Consider the following 18,290-nt stretch of genomic DNA (forward strand, 5'->3'; position numbering starts at 1 on the left):
CGACAACCCTGTGGGGTGGGCTGAGCTGGGCTGGGCGACGGTGACTGGCCCCGAGCCCGAAGTTGTTGGGTGCCGGGAGGTACTCTTGCAGCGGAGCCTGCAGGGTTGTTGGGGGGAGTCAGCCAGAGGATTGCCCGAAGTGCAACCCAGCTTGGCGCCTTCCAGGAGCGGCGGCCTCTCTGCTGGCCGAGTCACGCAGCCGCCCAGCGCCACCCCAGCAGACCCCCGGGGTGCCCCGCACGGCGGGCGGCGCGCCCAAGGAGCCTGGAGCCACGAGCGGGGCTGCGGCGGGAGGAAGGAGCGAGGGGCCGCGGCTGAGTGGCCGCGATGCTCCACCCGGCCCCTGCCAGGACTCGGAGATCGCGAACGGCGGCCCGACGAGCTTCGTGCAGGGCTGTCAGCTGGGCTGGAGGTCCCTGGCGGCCTGCTGGGCCGCCCCGCTCCTCCTCCCGAGGGGCGGCCTGGGCGAGGCGGCGGCACTTCGCCTCCGCGGGGCCCTTGGCCTCAAGGCCGCCCGCCCGCCCGTCCTCCCGCCCGTCGCGCTGCCATCGCCGCCGCCCCTCCCAGCGGGCGACGGGAAAGCGAAACCGCGGCGCCGAGGCGCCGAAAGAAACCCGCACGTCCCGCGCACAGGCCAAGGGGCGGCTCCTCTAGGGCCCGCCTCTTCCGGGCGCCGTTGAAGGGGGTGCCCCGGAAGCGGAAGGCCCGAAGCGTTTCCGCTTTCGCCGTGTGCGTGAGGGAAGCGTCGCTGGGCGGAAGGGGCCCGGGGAAGTCGGGGAAGCGGCCGGGGCTGCGGAGGAGGGCCGGCCGAGCCGCGGTGCAGGAAGGAGCGGCGGCAGCCCCCGCGCAGCCGCCATGGCGGACGTGACCGCCCGGAGCCTGCAGTACGAGTACAAAGCGGTGAGTGCGGGCCGGGGCCGCCTGCGGGTCTCCTCGGGCTGAGCGAGCGGGCGGTTAAACCCTCCTGTGAGGGAGGCCTGCTTCCACGGAGGGCGGCCGTCTGTCCGGGCTGGGGTGACCGGGGCTCTGGGAAGGGGGTCGAAGGAGCCGGCCGGGTCCGGCCTTGGGAAGGGAAGGGAAGGCCGAAGGGGCCCGAAGCACCGGGAGGGAGGTCGGACCTGTTCTCTGTTCCGGAGGGCAGGACTAAATTTAATACGTTTAATAAGGATTCTTCGTTAGGGGAAAGCAGGCTCTTCCCAAAGCAGCCTGGATGCGATGACCCAGAGGAGTGGGGCACGGGGGGGACTCCCAGGGTTGGATGTGTCCAGCCGTCAGTTGGGAAGCTTTGATGGGGGTTCCTCCACCGAGCCCACGGTGGAACTCCTCCTCCTCAGCCAGTGTTTTTCAAACCTGGCCCCTTTAAGAGGGGTGGACTTCAACTCCCAGAATTCCCCAGCCAGCCAGGCTGGCTGGGGAATTCTGGGAGTTGAAGTCCACCCCTCTTAAAGGGGCCAGGTTTGAAAAACACTGTCCTAACATGCTGCTGCTGCCGGCTCTTGCAATTCTGTAGTGATTAACTAATTTCAGGGCAACGGTACAAATAATGACAGCACCAAAAATGTACCTTTTAATTTAATTTTGATTTTGATTTAATTGATTTAGGCACCGCCTGACTCCAAATGTTAGAAGGGAACGTTTGAAACAAATCGTTGTGTAGCCTTCACCATCTTTCTGAGCTCTCTCTTTCCCTTTCCTCTTGTCTGTTTCCACTGTGATTCTTTCAGAACTCTAATCTTGTGCTTCAAGCTGACCGGTCCCTGATTGACCGGACCAGGCGTGATGAACCTACAGGAGAGGTCCTGTCATTGGTTGGGAAGCTGGAGGGCACCCGCATGGGTGATAAGGCCCAAAGGACCAAACCCCAGATGCAGGAGGAGAGACGAGCGAAGTAAGCAAATAATTATGTACTTGCTGCCTATAAAAATCATAATTAGTTGACTGAATTCTAGAGTAGGATGGATCTGACACATTCATTGCATCTTCTGCTTGTGATCCTGAGGTTTCTGTTGCAAGGTGGCCAAGCTGATGTGCTAGTGTACCGTGTTCAGAATATTAAACATTTCCAGATCAGCTTCTGAGAGAGTCTGGAAAACTCTCAGTTTGGCCGGCACTAAAACCTCACTCTCCAAGATCCAGCTAGAGTTTTCTTGTGTTGGAGATGCTGAAGAAAGAATTCTGATTAGGCAGTAGGCTGAATTGATAGAAGTTGAAGGCTGGGGTAGAGAAAATTGCGAGGAGAGATAAAGAGGACCTAATGAGAATGTCCCTCTGTACATAGGAAAAGAAGATTGTTACTGTGTTTTGAGATGATAAGGGTTGGGTTTCAGCATACAAATCTAATAAATGTATGTATGTATGTATGTATGTATGTTTGGGGATCTGAGAGAGATAGAAAGACGTTATAATTGTGAAATACACTAGCACAAGCACTAGCACGGTAGTATAACAGTATGCCAGCTATCCCATTATCAGTAAAGAACATTTGCATATTAAAAAACAGTCCTGGCCAAATTGGTTAATGGAGGAAGAAACTAATTTACATACTTTTTTACCGTAAATCATAGCTGGATGATACTTTTTCAGGATAATCCAATTAATGCAAAGGGAGGACAGGCTTTCAGTTTCTCAATAACTTGTCATAAGGCTATTGCTACCAAAAGAGAGGATGGGGGGAAAATAGGATGGATGTTTAAAGCTATTCTAGTTACAAGGCAGTTCTAGAGGAAGATACTGGACTGAATACAGAGTAATTAAAATGCTGTTCATATCAGAATAGTTTTGGTTGGGACAGAGAGAAAATGTGCTTTTGTGTATATGTTATGTGGATCCTCAGCATGAATTTTCTGACTGTGTGCTACATAGGCATTCTTGTATCTTTTCTAACTGCTACCTAATCTTCCTCCCCGTTTTCCAGGAGGCGCAAACGTGATGAAGACAGACATGACATAAACAAGATGAAAGGCTACACACTGCTTTCTGAGGGTATTGATGAGATGGTGGGAATTATCTACAAACCCAAAACCAAGGAGACTCGGGAAACCTATGAAGTTTTGCTGAGCTTCATTCAGGCAGCTCTTGGTGATCAAGTGAGTGAAAAGCAGGTGGTGTGAAGGTGTTTGTCCTGTGTGAGCTTTGGCTGAGTACAAGCTCCCCTACCTTGCATCCAGTGTTTGCACTGTTGTGCAAAAGCTATAGGAGATCATCATTGGGGTCTTGTGTAGAAACACAATTAGATCAGTTTGTGAAGTACTTTATCACTCCTGTAGAGTCCACTGGAGTTGGGTGGCCAATAAATAAAATAGAGATATCAGTAACCACTTTGAGATAGTCAACTGTTTTATTTTTTGCTGTTTTCTACCAGCTGAGTGAAATGAACATATCATTTGGTGCAGTGTAGAAACTGGAAGCTAATTTGGTGTATGGGAGATCCATTGTTTTTTCTAGTGGTGTTGAGATGTTGAATATTCACACACACTGCTAAAGAAAACAACTTCGTGCCTGATTATTGTTATCTTCTGAAGGATAATGTAACCCAGCCCTTTACAGTAGGCATTTTTAGATATGATTCCTGGTGTCTGAACTCAGTTTTGTTGTTGTTGTTTTTTTAACTGTGATCATGTGGAGGTATAGTTGAAGTATTACCAAATAATTACTTCCAATTATTTTGTGTTTTAGTTTTCAGTGGCTATTTATTTATTTGAAACATTTATATAGCTCCCCAATTCAGACAACGTGGCATACAAAAAAATAAATAACAGTTACCAAATGAAAACAACATATATCATTAAAAATCAACTCAGGCAATAAACTAGCAATCAGAACTAAAATATACTATAAGTCATCACATTGGGAACTCTGCTTATCCTGACCCAAAGGCCAGGGAAACAGCCAGGTCTTAACTGCCTTTCTAAAGGCCTGCAGGATGGGGAATAACCATATATGGGGGTAGGGGTGTGAGGGCAAGGACCACCATAAGAACCCTCCTGGATCCCTTGAGGTGACATTGGGCCCTCCCTGTTGGAGCACATAAGGCAGGCAAATATCCCTGGGAGCATGCAGTCCCACAACTAAGTCTCATGGTTTAGGATCAGTTTTCTCAAGGCGTTCATCACTTGAGCTGAGTATTAGAAAGAATGCTATCAACATCATTATCATCATCATCATTATTTGCAGCCCCGAGACATTCTCTGTGGAGCTGCCGATGAAGTCCTTGCTGTCCTGAAAAATGAGAAGCTACGAGACAAGGAACGGCGAAAAGAAATTGACCTCTTGCTGGGGCAGACAGATGACACCCGTTACCATGTACTGGTTAACCTGGGCAAGAAGATCACAGATTATGGTGGAGACAAGGAAATCCAGAACATGGGTACAGTCTGCAGCCTCGGTTCCTTTTAGGTTTTGCTCTCTGAATTAGGACAGTACTGTTTCATCCTGGGGAGAGGGCAGTTTTACAGTATAGTACCATTTCTGTGATTTTCTTGATTTGATCCAATAGGATGTGGTGGTGAGAGATTACGTGTACAAATTCTGTTTGCCTTATTGTTAGTTGGGGGGGGGGGATGACTTGTCGCAGAGAAAAGGCCCAAAGCTTCCAAGATGGTTAATCTTATAAGATTTTGATGATTCCATCATGAGATCTGTACATTTTGAAAAACATTTAAAGATTGGACTATTGCTGGTGCTCTGTTGCTAACTTTGATAATAGGAGACTTTTAGCAAGCCTAGTTATTGCACTGGGAAGATAGGGAACTTTGTAGAAACTCCAGCTGGGGAAGGAAGGGCTAGGTTCACGGCTGAAAGCATGGTGTGAGGGAGAGAGTGACCTCCAAAATCAGATCCCAATGTGGACAAAATACAGAAAGGGCAACCAAAGTGATTAATGGATAGAGCAGCCACCATGCTAAGAAACCTATAGCATTGAAGGTTTTTTAGTTTAATCATAGAATCACAGGGTTGGAAGGGACTTTGGGAGTCCCAAGTTTAGTCCAACTAGTTTAGAAACAAGTTAATAGAAAGATTTGTGAGAGATAAGTTTGAGTCATGCAGGTCATAGAGAATAGGTTTGGCCTCCTTTTTTGTAAAATTAGAAATTGGGTTATCTATTAATTTGAAACTACGTGTGGCTAAGAATTTCCTGCTACCAGAGGTGGTGATGGCACTAATTTAAGCCACTTTGGATAAATTCTTGGAGGCTGGGCAGTCCTTGATGGCTATACTCTGTTATTTGAATCTCATGCAGTAGGAGGAGGGGGTTATTACCATATGTTCTGCTTGATGCTTCTCACGTAATCTGGCAGTGGGCCACTGTGTGACACAGAAAATTGGGTGAAGAGGCTTATTCTGAGCCAGCATACCTCCTTTGAAGTTCAGTAGGTGATGGATCGGCCATCACTGGTATGCCCTGCTTAGAACACTAACAATGAAGGGAAGTTATCCCTGGGCTGAACAAGTATCTCCACTCCTAGAAGTAAAGATGTCTGCCTTCCATTGGTTGTGGGAAAGAAGACAGGCCAAGGGTCTGGTTTGCAATGAGGAATCCTGGTAGTTGGATTTGCAGGGGTGGCCTATCTCTGTTCTGCTACTGGCACCATAAATGTGGGTCAGGGATGGCATAAGGTAATTGACTTGAGTGCACAGGCCTGCCTGCTGCTTGGTCTGAATAGCGATAGAGGTTGCTGTTCACTTGCCTTTAGGAGCACCGCTCTTTCAGTTAAAGCCTAGGACCCTGGTGTACAGGGCAGGGGACCTCCTCCTCCTCACCAAAAACTTTTGCCCTCCTTTGCAGATGACAACATTGATGAGACTTATGGAGTGAATGTACAGTTTGAGTCCGACGAAGAGGTGAGCATGTGGGCTCTTTTGCTGTAGATTGTCAGGAGAGAAGATCCACCAACAATTTTGCATGTTGTCCTTGTCTGAGGTTGCATAGTCAATTATTTCTTCCTGTTAAAGGATCAGTGAACTTATGAACTGCAGTTTTTTCCCCAAGGAGTGCAAAGGCAGTGTGGGTCTTTCTGTCATCCATTTCCACTTTACCCACACAATGAATCTATGAGGTGTATCAGGCTAAGAAAGAGACTGACTGATCCAAAACTACCCAGTGAGCTTTATGGCTGAATAAATTTCAGCGTGGGGAGTCCAGGTCCAGTCATAACGTCTGTACCTTCTACCGCTCCAGTGGACAGCCTCTCTATTCCACTTTTTGAGTTGCTTGTTGTGTTCCTTTTTCGGTGATTGGTTTACCTACAAGCCAGTATAATTGCCAAATCCCATTCCTTTATTAGAGAGACAAATGGAGGTGCCAGGGATGAGTGCTTCCTGAACTTTTTGGTTAGAGAAACCTGGTCTATACTAGCTAGGATTCGGCTTCATGTGAACCCTTGACTGCCTGTTGCGGTCATGCTTTTTTCTGCTTCCTGAACAATGACCCTGTTCATCAGCAGTTTCCCCAGTGTTTGCCATGTCCCTGGCAGAAATAGGAATTGTCCTTGGAAGGACTATTAAGTAAGAGCCATTGTGAACCAACAGGAAGGCGATGAGGATGTCTATGGTGAAGTACGGGATGAAGCATCTGATGAAGACTTGGAAGGAGATGAAGCAGTCGTTCGCTGCACACTTTCAGCTAATGTGAGTCCCCAGGAAAACGCACTTTTTACAGTTTGATTAAAGTGGAGACTAGCAACGTGTAGCTTTTTAAAAAAAAATCCTGGTGGTGGGGAAAGGTCACAATAACTTGGGAATCCTTTGCTCCTATGTAGGTCGGTAGTACTTTCAGATTTCATGAAGAATCAGAGAGGCAGATGCTATGTTACTAGTGTGACACGCGTATATTTGGGCTTTGGTGGTGTTTTTAGCAAAGCTCATTGTAGAAATAATGGTGTTTCTCTCCAGCTTGTGGCCTCAGGAGAGCTGATGAGCTCCAAGAAGAAAGACCTGCATCCCAGAGACATAGATGCCTTTTGGCTTCAACGGCAGCTGAGCCGTTTCTATGACGATGCCATCGTGTCCCAGAAAAAGGCTGATGAAGTGCTGGAAATCTTGAAGGTGTTCTGTTTGCTTGACCCTGGGTGGCTGATTCTGATCCTCTTTTTTTTGTGTGGTTTGCAGCTAATGTATATGGACAGCCCAACATATCTTCACAAATGTATGCATATAAAATATCCACTTGCTCCTTCAACCTTTGACTCAAAGAGGAAGGAAATTATATCTTTTTGCCGGAACACAACATCAGTTTCTCAGTCTCTGATCCCGGAAATGGGAATCGGGAGGCTTTGGGGAAAAGCTCTACTTTTCATCTTCCCAGTCCTGATCCTCCAGCTTCATTTTTCCTCCCAGCTTGTATCCCTGGGTGCTGTAGACTTGAGTTTAGACAGGGAAATTCATTGTCTTTGCATTCAGAAAGACCCACATGCGGTCCATGGTATCTCCAAACAGGGCTGGTAAAATGGGCTTAAACTCCTGGAGGGCACTTGCCAACCAGTGCAGATGTGGCTTGGTCAGAGGCAGTGCCCTGTGTTTCTGTTCCCTAACTGCCAAGTGGACCTGTCTGCCCTTCTGTAATTTGAATTCTCCATATAAGTTGAAATTGTTACTGACTGACCGCAGGCTCTATCTGTTTTCCTCTCTTCCTTCCCCAGACGGCCAGCGATGACCGAGAATGTGAGAACCAGCTGGTCTTGCTCCTGGGTTTTAACACATTTGACTTTATTAAAGTGCTGAGGCAACACAGAATGATGAGTGAGTATTTGTTGTTGGAATGTTACTTTGTGGGACTTCAAGAATTGGCTTCTTGTCACAAAAGGTCCTCTGAGATACACAGCAGAGGAGATTTGGGTTTCTCTCATTTCTACCCACGTTGGACTTTAGGAATCTCTTTTGCTGTTTCTGGCTTCTGAAAACAGCAGAGCAAATGAGATCTCCCTTCTTTCTTTCTCTCTCTCTCTCTCTCTCTCTCTCTCTAAGCATTTTGCACATGCAGAATGATTGAAAAGAGATGCAGCCTAACCCTAGGACAGGTGAGGTTCTTCAGGGCAAATTAGATGAGATGCTTTATCTTTGCACGTTTGTGTTTTAATTATTAAATAGTTGCTGATATCCAGGCCCCCGGTGTGGATTGGAGACCATCGTGCAAAGGGTTAAAAAATCCCCCAACTATGTGAAGATCAAACATACATGTGCTTAACACGATGTCTAGTTTGGTCTTCTGCCATTTTTCTATTGCACTTTAGGCTGTGACCCACAGTTCTTAGAGTAATTGTACTCTTCAGTCCCTCAAGAAAGATACTTAAAATTTTATCTTCAGTGTAAGAGCATAATGTGCTGACAAATGCAGAAGCTTCTATTTTTCTGCTCTGTTTTGAACAGAGTATGTTAAATGTTTCATCTAAGCTATTGGGCACAGAATTTCACGGAATGTCCAATTTCAAGTGCAAGTTCTGAGTGTGAGGGGGGCTGTCTTGAGCTTGTGACAGAGTGTTTTGAGCTGAGGATGGATCAGCATGCTTGAAATGTTTGCCCAAGACATTCATTTTGCAGTCAGAATGGGACACTGTGTGAAACATTGGGTTTTGTGCTTAAAATGGTATAGATTATGAAGATTACATTGGAGAATTGTGAATGTTTTGATGTGGATAGTTGGAGATTATTAAGCTCTATTAAGTAAAAAAGGATGGGCTTGGTTTTGAAAACCATAGTGAGGAGCAAGTAGCAATACAGTTTGCAAAATTAGTGTCCCCCTAAGTGCCAATATTTTGCATCTGTTGTGAATCTCATTTCCTTAAGGTTGGTGTGTGTGTGTACACTGATTTCTGGAGCTGGAGCGAACCTGCTTCCCTCTCCTTGTGACACACCCCTTTATTTCTCATACTCACTTTTTCATACTCTTTTCTCTCTCATCCAAACAGCAAATTGTAAAAAAGGAGTTGACGGCTCCCACCAGAGATTTTAAGGGATAAAATTGCAGCAAGCTTTAGAAATTAAACCAAGAGTTGTAGATAGTTTACTTTGGTGCACTGAAGGATTTTTTTGCAGGGATTGGTGTATTTAAAAATGAATCTTTAGTAGCAGGAATACTAGACCCTATTAAGGAAGAGATGAGAGGAATTTTTAAGAATATGGTTGTGCTCCAGAAAGCTTGAAGAACTCTTAGCTTTGGAAAATATATGCAAAAAGAGTTCATGGTCCTAGCCTGCATGCTGCATATTCCCTTTGTGAGAATTTATATTTGTGTCTGTGCTCCTCTTGTGTGTGCCAAGTGCAACTGACATTTTTGCTTCCCTACTAGTTCTATACTGCAGTCTCCTGGCAAGTGCTCAGAGCGAAGCTGAGAAGGAGAGGATTATGGGAAAGATGGAGTCGGACCCTGAGTTGTCAAAATTCCTGTATCAGCTACAGGAGACTGAGAAGGAAGATTTGATTCGGGTAAGGATTTGATAGCAGCGATGAGGAGAGGAATCTTGTTAAAAGGATGATTGCACCAAGAGAGGTTAATCCATGACCAGTATTGGCTTTGTGCACTACAGCTGCACCATGTAGGTTATTTTTTGTATGTGTGGTGTTGCTGTGTTAAGGAAGGTGCAGAATTTAAGTACTGATAAAACAAGGGACTGTTCCTTTGGTATTGCAGCCATATATGTAATATGTACCATTTTTCTCCTCATCCATATACGTTTCTACATCCTTACACATTGAGTGACTAACTATGCGGTTGTCTGTGTTCATTGTAAAATGACCCCTGATAGTTCAGTGGGGCTTATTCCTTGGGAAGTGTATTTAAGATTACAGTCTTGATTTGTGGATTGAAACTCACAAATGTGGGCTATTGGCAAAGCAGAAGCTTTCTAGTGAGATATGCAAATAACAAGACACTTACCCACCCATCTCCAAAAAGCCCCTTCAGATGAGAAAGGTGTTAGTTTTTTTTTAGTCTTTTTTTTAAGATCTGTCTGCCATTCACCATCAGGACTAAGGTTAAACTAACTTGCTGGCTTTGTCTTCCTTTTTCAGGAAGAACGTTGTCGCAGGGAGCGTGTCCGTCAGTCCCGCATGGACACTGACCTAGAAACCATGGATCTGGATCAAGGAGGGGAGGTAACTTGGCTCATATGGCGGATTAAGGGCCAGCAGGCTGGCTGGCGCCTACATTTTCTATACCTGTCTAAAGCCACTGTCCTCTTCCAGTGAGATGTGGGGATGGGGAGTTCTTTCTTCCCAGTTGTTGGCTGCACCTCCCAAGATGTCCTGACTTGTAGCTTCTTGGTCCAAAAGCCCTGAAAGACCTGGGTACAACTGGCAGGGAAAGCTCAGGCAGAGTGCTTTGTTGTGTTTTAGTGCTACTTGCCCAGTTGTGTAGTTTTGGCTCTGCTCACATCTTTCCTTCTAGTTTCTTGTGTCTTTCCTGATTTAGGATTGCTCGCTTTTGTAAATAGCTGTAGGTGTCCTATAACCTGTTGCAGTCATCTACCGAGGAGCCCAGAGAGGGGGTATGTGGTCTTCACAGGAGAAAAATGGGGGCAGATGCCTGAGCCTGATCTCGGGAAGGGAATTGGATGAACTGAACCATATAGTGGTGACAAGAGAAGAAGTGCTGGGTCTTATTGACAAATTGAGCATTAACAAATCACCAGCCCTGATGAGATCCACGTAAGGGTTATTACAGAGCTTAAAACTGAGATTGTGGACGACCTAAGTAAAATATGCGAACTGTCTCTATACTCAGCCTCTGTAGTTGATTGGAAGTTGGCCAATGTAACTCCAGTTTTAAAGAAGTGTTCATGGGGACATCCAGGAAACTATAGAACTGTCAGCTTAACTTCCCTGTCCGTTCTGGGGAAGAGGGTGGAAACTGGATGAAATTACTAAGTGTCTGGAGACATAGGCCTTGCTCAAGGATACCCAACATAGCTCCTAAGGGAGGTCCTGTCTAACTAATCTACTAGAGTTTTTTGAGGAGCTTAATAAACATGTGGAGCCAGTAGATAACATCTATTTAGATTTTTAAAAAGCCTTTGATAAAGTCCCTGATCAAAGACTTCTCAGGAAGCTTAGCAGCCATGGAATAAAAGGGCAGGTCCTGTTGTGGAGAAGCAACTAGGTACATGATGGAAAACAGAGTTGGAATAAATGGGCATTTCTCACAACAGAGGGATGTAAATAGTGAGGTCCCCCAGGGTTCTGTCCTAGGACTGGGGCCTTTTGACATGCATGATCTGGAATTGGGTGTGATTAGTGGAATAGCCATGTTTGCTGATGACATTAAATTGTTCAGTGGTAAAAACAGTCAGGGACTGCAAAGCATTCCGAAGGGATTTCTGCACATTAGGTGAGTGGGCGTCAAAATGGCAGATGTTATTCAACACAAGTTTAAGTAAAGCGATGCACATTAGAGCCCAAAATCCTAATTACTGAAACAAAGCAATGGGATCAAAGCTTGCAGTGACTGATGAGGAAAGAGATCTTGGAGTAAGAGTGAACAGTTCAATGGCGGTGTCAGCGCAGTGTGCATCTGCTGTAAAAAAAAGGCCAACAGCATGCTATGGATAATAAGAAATGGCATTGAAAATAGAGATGCCAGTATCATAATGCCCTTATATAAATCAGTGGTGCAGCCACATCTGGAATATTGTGTGCAATTCTAGTTACCACTCCTCAGAAAGGACATAGTGGAGCTAGAGAAGTTCAGGGGAGGGCAACTAAGGTGATCAAGAGGCAGGAGAAGCTTCCCGGTGAGGAAATGTTGCAATATTTGGCTAGGAGAGCCTTTGCACAGCTTCATGTCATGTGCCAGTTGTGCCCTTTCCTGGATCAGGAGGCTCTGCTCACAGTCACTCATGCCCTGGTCACCTCCCAGGTGGACTACTGTAATGCACTCTACAAGGGGCTGCCCTTGAAGAGTATCTGGAAGCTTCAACTGGTGCAAAATGCAGCGGTGCGGGCAGTTATGTGTGCCCCCAGAACAGCACATTACACCTCTGCTCCGCAAGCTGCATTGGTTGCCAGTTTGTTTCTGGGTCCAATTCAGTGCATCTTAATCGAGTGCTTTGGGTGAGGAGAATGAGGAAAAATCACTATTTGCCTCAGTTGTCTTCTTTAATCCCAGGCCCTGGCCCCTCGGCAAGTTTTGGACCTGGAGGACCTCGTGTTTGCCCAAGGAAGCCATTTCATGGCCAACAAGCGATGCCAGCTGCCAGATGGTTCTTTCCGCAAACAGCGCAAAGGCTATGAGGAAGTTCATGTCCCTGCCCTTAAGCCAAAACCCTTTGGATCGGAAGAGGTTGGTAACATTCTCGTTTCCCTTCTGTGCTTAAAGATTCTATTTTATGACCTTGTGTTTGCATAATGATTATTTCCCTTCTTCCTTCATTATCTTCCTCAGCAACTGGTTCCTGTGGAGAAGCTCCCAAAATATGCACAGGCTGGATTTGAAGGGTTCAAAACGCTAAACAGGATTCAGAGCAAACTCTACCGTGCTGCCCTGGAGACAGACATGAATCTGCTACTGTGTGCGCCCACGGCAAGTGTCCCTCCTCCCATCTTTTTCTTTTTCTAGCTGAGCTTCCCCCAGTGAGATGCCTTCTGTTGCGTTGAGTAAAAACACATCCCATTCTCTCATTCCCACCCAGAGTGGTTCTTATGAGAGTTGTAGCCCAGAACACCTGGAAGGCAAAGGCTACTCTCTCTCTGTGTTTTGTTCCAGAATATTTCATTGGTGGGTTGTCTATGTGTTCTATGGGGAAGGGGGTGGGGGTGAGCTGGAAGGAGGATTTTCTGATCTGACTCCCTCTCATCATCCAGGGTGCAGGGAAAACCAACGTGGCTTTGATGTGCATGCTGCGTGAGATTGGAAAGCACATCAATCTTGATGGGACAATCAACGTGGATGACTTCAAAATTATCTACATTGCACCCATGAGGTCCCTAGTACAGGAGATGGTGGGCAGTTTTGGGAAGGTAAGAAGAGTTGATTCTCAGTTTGTAGAAGACACATACAAGAGTGAGCAACAGAGCTGGAACTATGAGAGATGCTGTAGTACTAAGTCTTAATAGCCACTTTCACCCGATGCCCTTAAATCCAGTCACTCACTAGTCCAGTTATAAACCTTTGCTGTTGGATCTGGCAATGCACAAAAAGGCTAACTGGGACTAATGGCGCCAGTTTGGGAGAGTTCCCATCTACTTCCAAGTTGGTCTGGTTTTCTTCAAGCGTCAGGAGAATAGTGGCAAGCCTTCCTTTAATCAGTGGCCTTTTCAAGCTAGGGTGGTAGCAGCGTGTATGGCTTTGGCACTGCAGCCAGTCAGCCTGCTCGGGGGTATTTTTTATGATGGGCATGCCCTGAGAGCATGTTCTCTAATGGGCCCCCTAGTGGTTTTTGGCTATAGCGTATGTCCATAGTTTTTCCTTGGAGGACTTCCTGGGTGGGGCTTACAGAGTTTACTGGGATTTCAGGTTCATGTAGAACAGCTGACCAAGGGGCAGTTGTTAAACTCACAACTGCCCCAGTGCAGTTTCCATTTCATCCCGTGCTTCAGCAAATCAGCTTAGCAAGGTTGCATAGCACCCAACATTGACCTAGTTCAGTACATTATATAAACGCAGCAAGTGTGATGTTTTAATCTTTGTTCTCCAAGTTATATAAATCCAACCAATTGTAGTCTGTTAAATAGACCATAGTTAAGAAAAGCATGACCTTAATGCAGCGTGCAAACTAAGTCCAGGTTCTGAGAAACTTCTCAGTTCATACTGCTGCACATGAAACAATGAAAATGCATGATATAAATGTTACCTATAATTTGAGTGTAATACAATGAATCAGAATAGAAAGATGTGAAACATCTTTTAGTTAAATCCTCCACTTTGAGATTGCTTTTAATCGTGGAAGAAAAACAGGGTAAACCTAAATGAAGTAACGAACAAAACAGGACAGGAAAAAGGGATAATTGAAGGAAGAGGAAAGCAAACTAAGGTAGGTAATTTTTTAAATCAGTCAGTGGAATGGCCAATTCAAGAAGGACAAGCCAAAATCAGAGGTTGCCTCTGAAGAGCATTGAGGGAGCATAGCTATGAAAGGCTTTGCAGTGGGAGGGAAGGGAAGTTAGTTGGAAACATGTGTTGCAAGGGTTATGGCATTAGTATCTATGTGGGACGTTGATGTATTTATAAAATTTGTACAGGTAGTCCTCACTTAACAATGGTAATTGGGACTGGAATTTCCATCGCTAAGTGATGTGGTTGTAACACATGATGTCACGTGACCGCACCGCTTAGTGATGGAAATGCCAGCACTTCCGGTTGCTGCCATTAAGCGAATCCCACACAGTCGTTAAGTGCAACATCATGTGGTTACCATTTGCAACCTCCTACCAGCTTCGCCATTGACTTTGCTTTGCAGCAAAGAAGGTTGCAAAGGTGATCACGTGACTGCAGGGATGCTGCAACCATCATAAGTACAAGGACTGGTCGTAAGTCCCAGTCATTCAATGCTGTCGTAAGTTTGAATGGTTGCTTGATGAGTGGTCATTAAGTGACGTCTATCTGCATTTCATAATATTTATTTCATTGTTTTATGATATTTACGGCCCACTCAAATTCTAGGCGGGATAAAACAAAGTCCAAAAAATGCACTAAAGACAGATGTAAAAACATAGATACCAACAGTCAAAATCCCTGGTACATCAAAAGTGCCATTCACCTAAACCAGTGCTGCTTTAGGTAGGTAGGCAAACTTTATTGCAGTCTTTGACCAACATGTCAGTGCTGCTTTGATCTGTTTTTGAAACACCTGTGGACTATTTTGAAAAATGTCTATTTTAAAAGCCTGTGTCATTTGATATTAAATGTCTATTCCTCCTTGTAGCGTTTGGCCACTTACGGCATCACTGTGGCTGAGCTGACTGGGGACCACCAGTTGTGCAAGGAGGAAATCAACGCCACCCAGATCATTGTCTGTACCCCAGAGAAATGGGACATCATCACTCGCAAAGGCGGGGAGCGCACCTATACCCAGTTGGTGCGCCTCATTATCTTGGTGAGTTGACCCATAAGTTGAGACCAAACAGGATCTGTGCGTCCATCACCTGTTGTGGTGTGACTGTTGGAAACATGTCAGTGCAGCTCCCTTTAGCCTTTTTGGTTGGCTATGCGTGGAAGTCACACTTTCTCCTGTGGGCAGGATGAAATTCACCTTCTCCATGACGACCGGGGACCCGTTCTGGAAGCCTTGGTGGCCAGAGCCATCCGTAACATTGAGATGACGCAGGAGGACGTGCGGCTGATCGGGCTGAGCGCCACCCTTCCAAACTACGAGGATGTGGCTACCTTCCTGAGAGTGGAGCCTGCCAAAGGATTGTTCTACTTTGACAACAGGTATTGGGCGGAAGGTGGGGGCTATCTTGAATGGTTATTGAAAGTGCAGCGTCACTGGGGACATCTGTCTGTCTGTCAAATTTCTAGGCTGCCCAGCTACAGACTGCTGGCTGGGGAATTCTGGGAGTTGAAGTCCACATATCTTAAAGTTACCATGGTTGAGAAACACTGCCCTAGTGTGAAGACTTAAACTCTAAGAAAATAGTGGCTGTTATGCCTATCTTTCTTTAAGCATCCTCTCCCAGCAGGGTTATGATTCTGTCTTTATGATGTGGAAGACAATTGAGAGCAAACCTACAAAGGGAATTAGCAAGATAGAAAGTCCTTGGAGAGATTTGATGCCAGTTTTTAGCCCTTCCTTCTACAGTCCTGTCAGACAGACAGACAGACAGACAGACAGACAGACAGACAGACAGGAATGAATGAATGAATGAATGAATGAATGAATGAATGAATGAATGAATGAATGAATGAATGAATGAAATCCCCTCTCACCTCTGTGAGTGGTCTGTGTCTTCCTCAATCTCCAATCTTCTACCAGAGGCCTAGGAATTTCAGGGTTCTACGCAGTATCTGAGCTGTTCCTAGCCCTGCCCTCTTCTGGACACAGAGCTCTGATGTTGTTCCTGGGATCTGTTGGGCCACTCCCCCAACCCGAGGGCTCCTACCACCACTGGGACCCCTTTGGCCTTTCCTTGCCACATCCTCTCTGATTCCTCCTTCAGGCCCTGGTCCTTCTCCAGCTTCTCATACTCCTCCTTCCTGATGTTGCTGTCACTTGGCACTGCTACATCTGTCACCACCACTGTCTTCTGGTCCTTGTCTGCTACCATGATGTCTGGTTGATTGGCCAGTCCCTGCCTGTCTGTCTGGATCTGGAAGTCCCACAGGATCTTAGCCCTGCTATTCTCCACGACCTTCTGTGGAATCTCCCATCTGGACTTTGGGGGGGGGGTCTAGCCCATACACTGTGCAGGTGTTCCTGACCACAATGCCAGCTACTTGGTTGTGCTGTTCAGTATATGCTGTTCCTGCCTGCATCTTACACCCTGCCACTATGTGTTGGGCTGTCTCTGAGGCCTCTCTGCACAATCTGCACCTTGGGTCCTATCTAGTGTGGAAGACCCGTTTCTATGGATCTGGTGCTTAGCGCCTGTTCTTGTGCTGCTATGATCAGTGCCTCAGGGCTGTCTCTTAGTCCAACCACTGGTGGGATTTCCCAACATCAGCTACCTCAATCTGTCAATGGCACATCCCATGCAGGGGCTTGCCTTGCCATGGCACTTCCTTTGCTGCTTCAGGCATTCTCTCAGCAGCTCACCTTTGGGTGCCATCTTACTGATGTATTCCTGGATGCTCTGGGTTTCATCCAGGGCAGTGGCTTTGACACTCACCAGACCCCACCACCCTCTTTCCGGCTGGTGTAAAGTCTCTGGGTGTTGGACTTGGGGTGGAAACCTCTGTGCATTGTGAGGAGCTTCCAGGTCTTCACATCGGCAGCCTCCATGTCCTAATGCAGCCTCCAGCCTATCTCTCTCTCTCTTTAAATAATATTGACTGCCATGTTTTTGTCAAACAGAACAAGGAGCTGTGCAAAGTATGTCTTGGATGTAAACATTTCTTACATCCCTAATTGAAGATTTGCATGGGAAGCTGTTGTCGTCTTCAGCTCTCTTAATTCTGCCTGTCTCCCCTTGTAGCTTTCGCCCAGTTCCTCTGGAACAGACGTATGTGGGAATTACAGAGAAAAAAGCCATCAAGCGCTTCCAGATTATGAATGAAATAGTGTACGAGAAAATCATGGAGCATGCTGGAAAGAACCAGGTAAGATGGGTTGGACTTCCTTTCATTTTCCCACAAGTTTAATCTTTTTTGGATTGAAGGGATTGCAAAAATAAATATATTGTTTCCGGATGCAAAACTTCAGAATGAATAACGTCACATTGCCCATGTTCCTCCACGTGCCATACATTAGTGCTAGTGGAAGCATCACCTGAAAGAGCCTCACCTAGATGCAGTCATATTGTGGCAATTCTGAGTGAAACGGGATGGCTTCATGTTTGCTTTTGAAGCCAGCTCAAGGTGGTGAAGCTTCACTTTAAAGCCCCAACATCTTGAGGCCAAATAACTGAAGAGGAATTTGTTCCTAGTAAAGTCTTCCTGCACGTGAAGATCTACAAGAGTTTCTTTTACGTGGTGATTAGGGAGAGAACTGTGACACAGTCCCATTGGTGGAGTAGCCTCCCCCCAGGAATGCATTGCCTGCTGACTTGGCAGTCCTTTTAGTTTCCCTCTGAGAATGCTTTATGATTGTATTTTAGCTTTTTTTAAAAGTCCCTATCATAATTCGCTGCTCAGTATGTTCCTAATATCTATCTGATGAAATGCATTTTTAAAATATTTAAGTGCAATTCAACTGTAGCAGATTACGTACATTCCTGAGATATCAGTTGTGAATGATGGTGATGGGAGTTGTAATGCAATGTTACACATTTGGTGGGTACCAGTTGAGAGAGACTTACCTATTGATCACGTGTAAGCTCTTCCAAATTCTTCTTGATTTAATTAGCTGTTGCAGCTTAAGGAATAGAATACTCAAAATGACAATTCAAGATAATTCTTAAGTTCTATTAAGTGGGGGTTTTGGGGGTGGGTGGGCAGTATCTATAGCATTACACTTTTTAAAGCTCTACAGTTGCACATTGAAAACATGAAATCTGATACGTGGAGAAGTCTAGCTGTATTGTGTGTTTAGAAACGTACTTTGTTTATAACATGTATTTAGTATAACCATAATTCCAAAGCAGGGTATAAAGTAGCATTTAAGTACGTTATGACAGAATATTAAAGTTAGAGCACTGCAACATTAAAAAATCTTAAAAACAAATGTCAAAAGAGGGATCAGAGATACAGCAGCATAGAATCGGTT

General features: G+C 45.7%; 1 protein-coding gene across 1 annotated transcript in view; it reads left to right on the forward strand.

Annotated features, from left to right (window-relative positions):
- Positions 1 to 717: 717 nt before the first annotated feature.
- Positions 718 to 18,290, forward strand: part of SNRNP200 (small nuclear ribonucleoprotein U5 subunit 200) — a 46,088-nt gene continuing 28,515 nt past the window's right edge. Inside the window, exons 1-16 of the mRNA XM_088151864.1 lie at positions 718 to 900; positions 1,725 to 1,888; positions 2,915 to 3,086; positions 4,174 to 4,366; positions 5,786 to 5,841; positions 6,529 to 6,627; positions 6,892 to 7,044; positions 7,638 to 7,737; positions 9,284 to 9,420; positions 10,006 to 10,089; positions 12,098 to 12,271; positions 12,374 to 12,511; positions 12,793 to 12,948; positions 14,853 to 15,023; positions 15,168 to 15,361; positions 17,062 to 17,185. Coding sequence (XP_088007990.1) covers positions 856 to 900; positions 1,725 to 1,888; positions 2,915 to 3,086; positions 4,174 to 4,366; positions 5,786 to 5,841; positions 6,529 to 6,627; positions 6,892 to 7,044; positions 7,638 to 7,737; positions 9,284 to 9,420; positions 10,006 to 10,089; positions 12,098 to 12,271; positions 12,374 to 12,511; positions 12,793 to 12,948; positions 14,853 to 15,023; positions 15,168 to 15,361; positions 17,062 to 17,185 — 2,160 coding nt within the window. The 5' untranslated portion in view covers positions 718 to 855. The remainder of the gene's footprint in view (positions 901 to 1,724; positions 1,889 to 2,914; positions 3,087 to 4,173; positions 4,367 to 5,785; positions 5,842 to 6,528; positions 6,628 to 6,891; positions 7,045 to 7,637; positions 7,738 to 9,283; positions 9,421 to 10,005; positions 10,090 to 12,097; positions 12,272 to 12,373; positions 12,512 to 12,792; positions 12,949 to 14,852; positions 15,024 to 15,167; positions 15,362 to 17,061; positions 17,186 to 18,290) is intronic.

This window comes from Python bivittatus, unplaced genomic scaffold, assembly GCF_059951505.1.
Source record: "Python bivittatus isolate LINGU-HERP-01145 unplaced genomic scaffold, Pbiv_v1 ctg000680_np1212, whole genome shotgun sequence".
NCBI lineage: Eukaryota > Metazoa > Chordata > Lepidosauria > Squamata > Pythonidae > Python > Python bivittatus.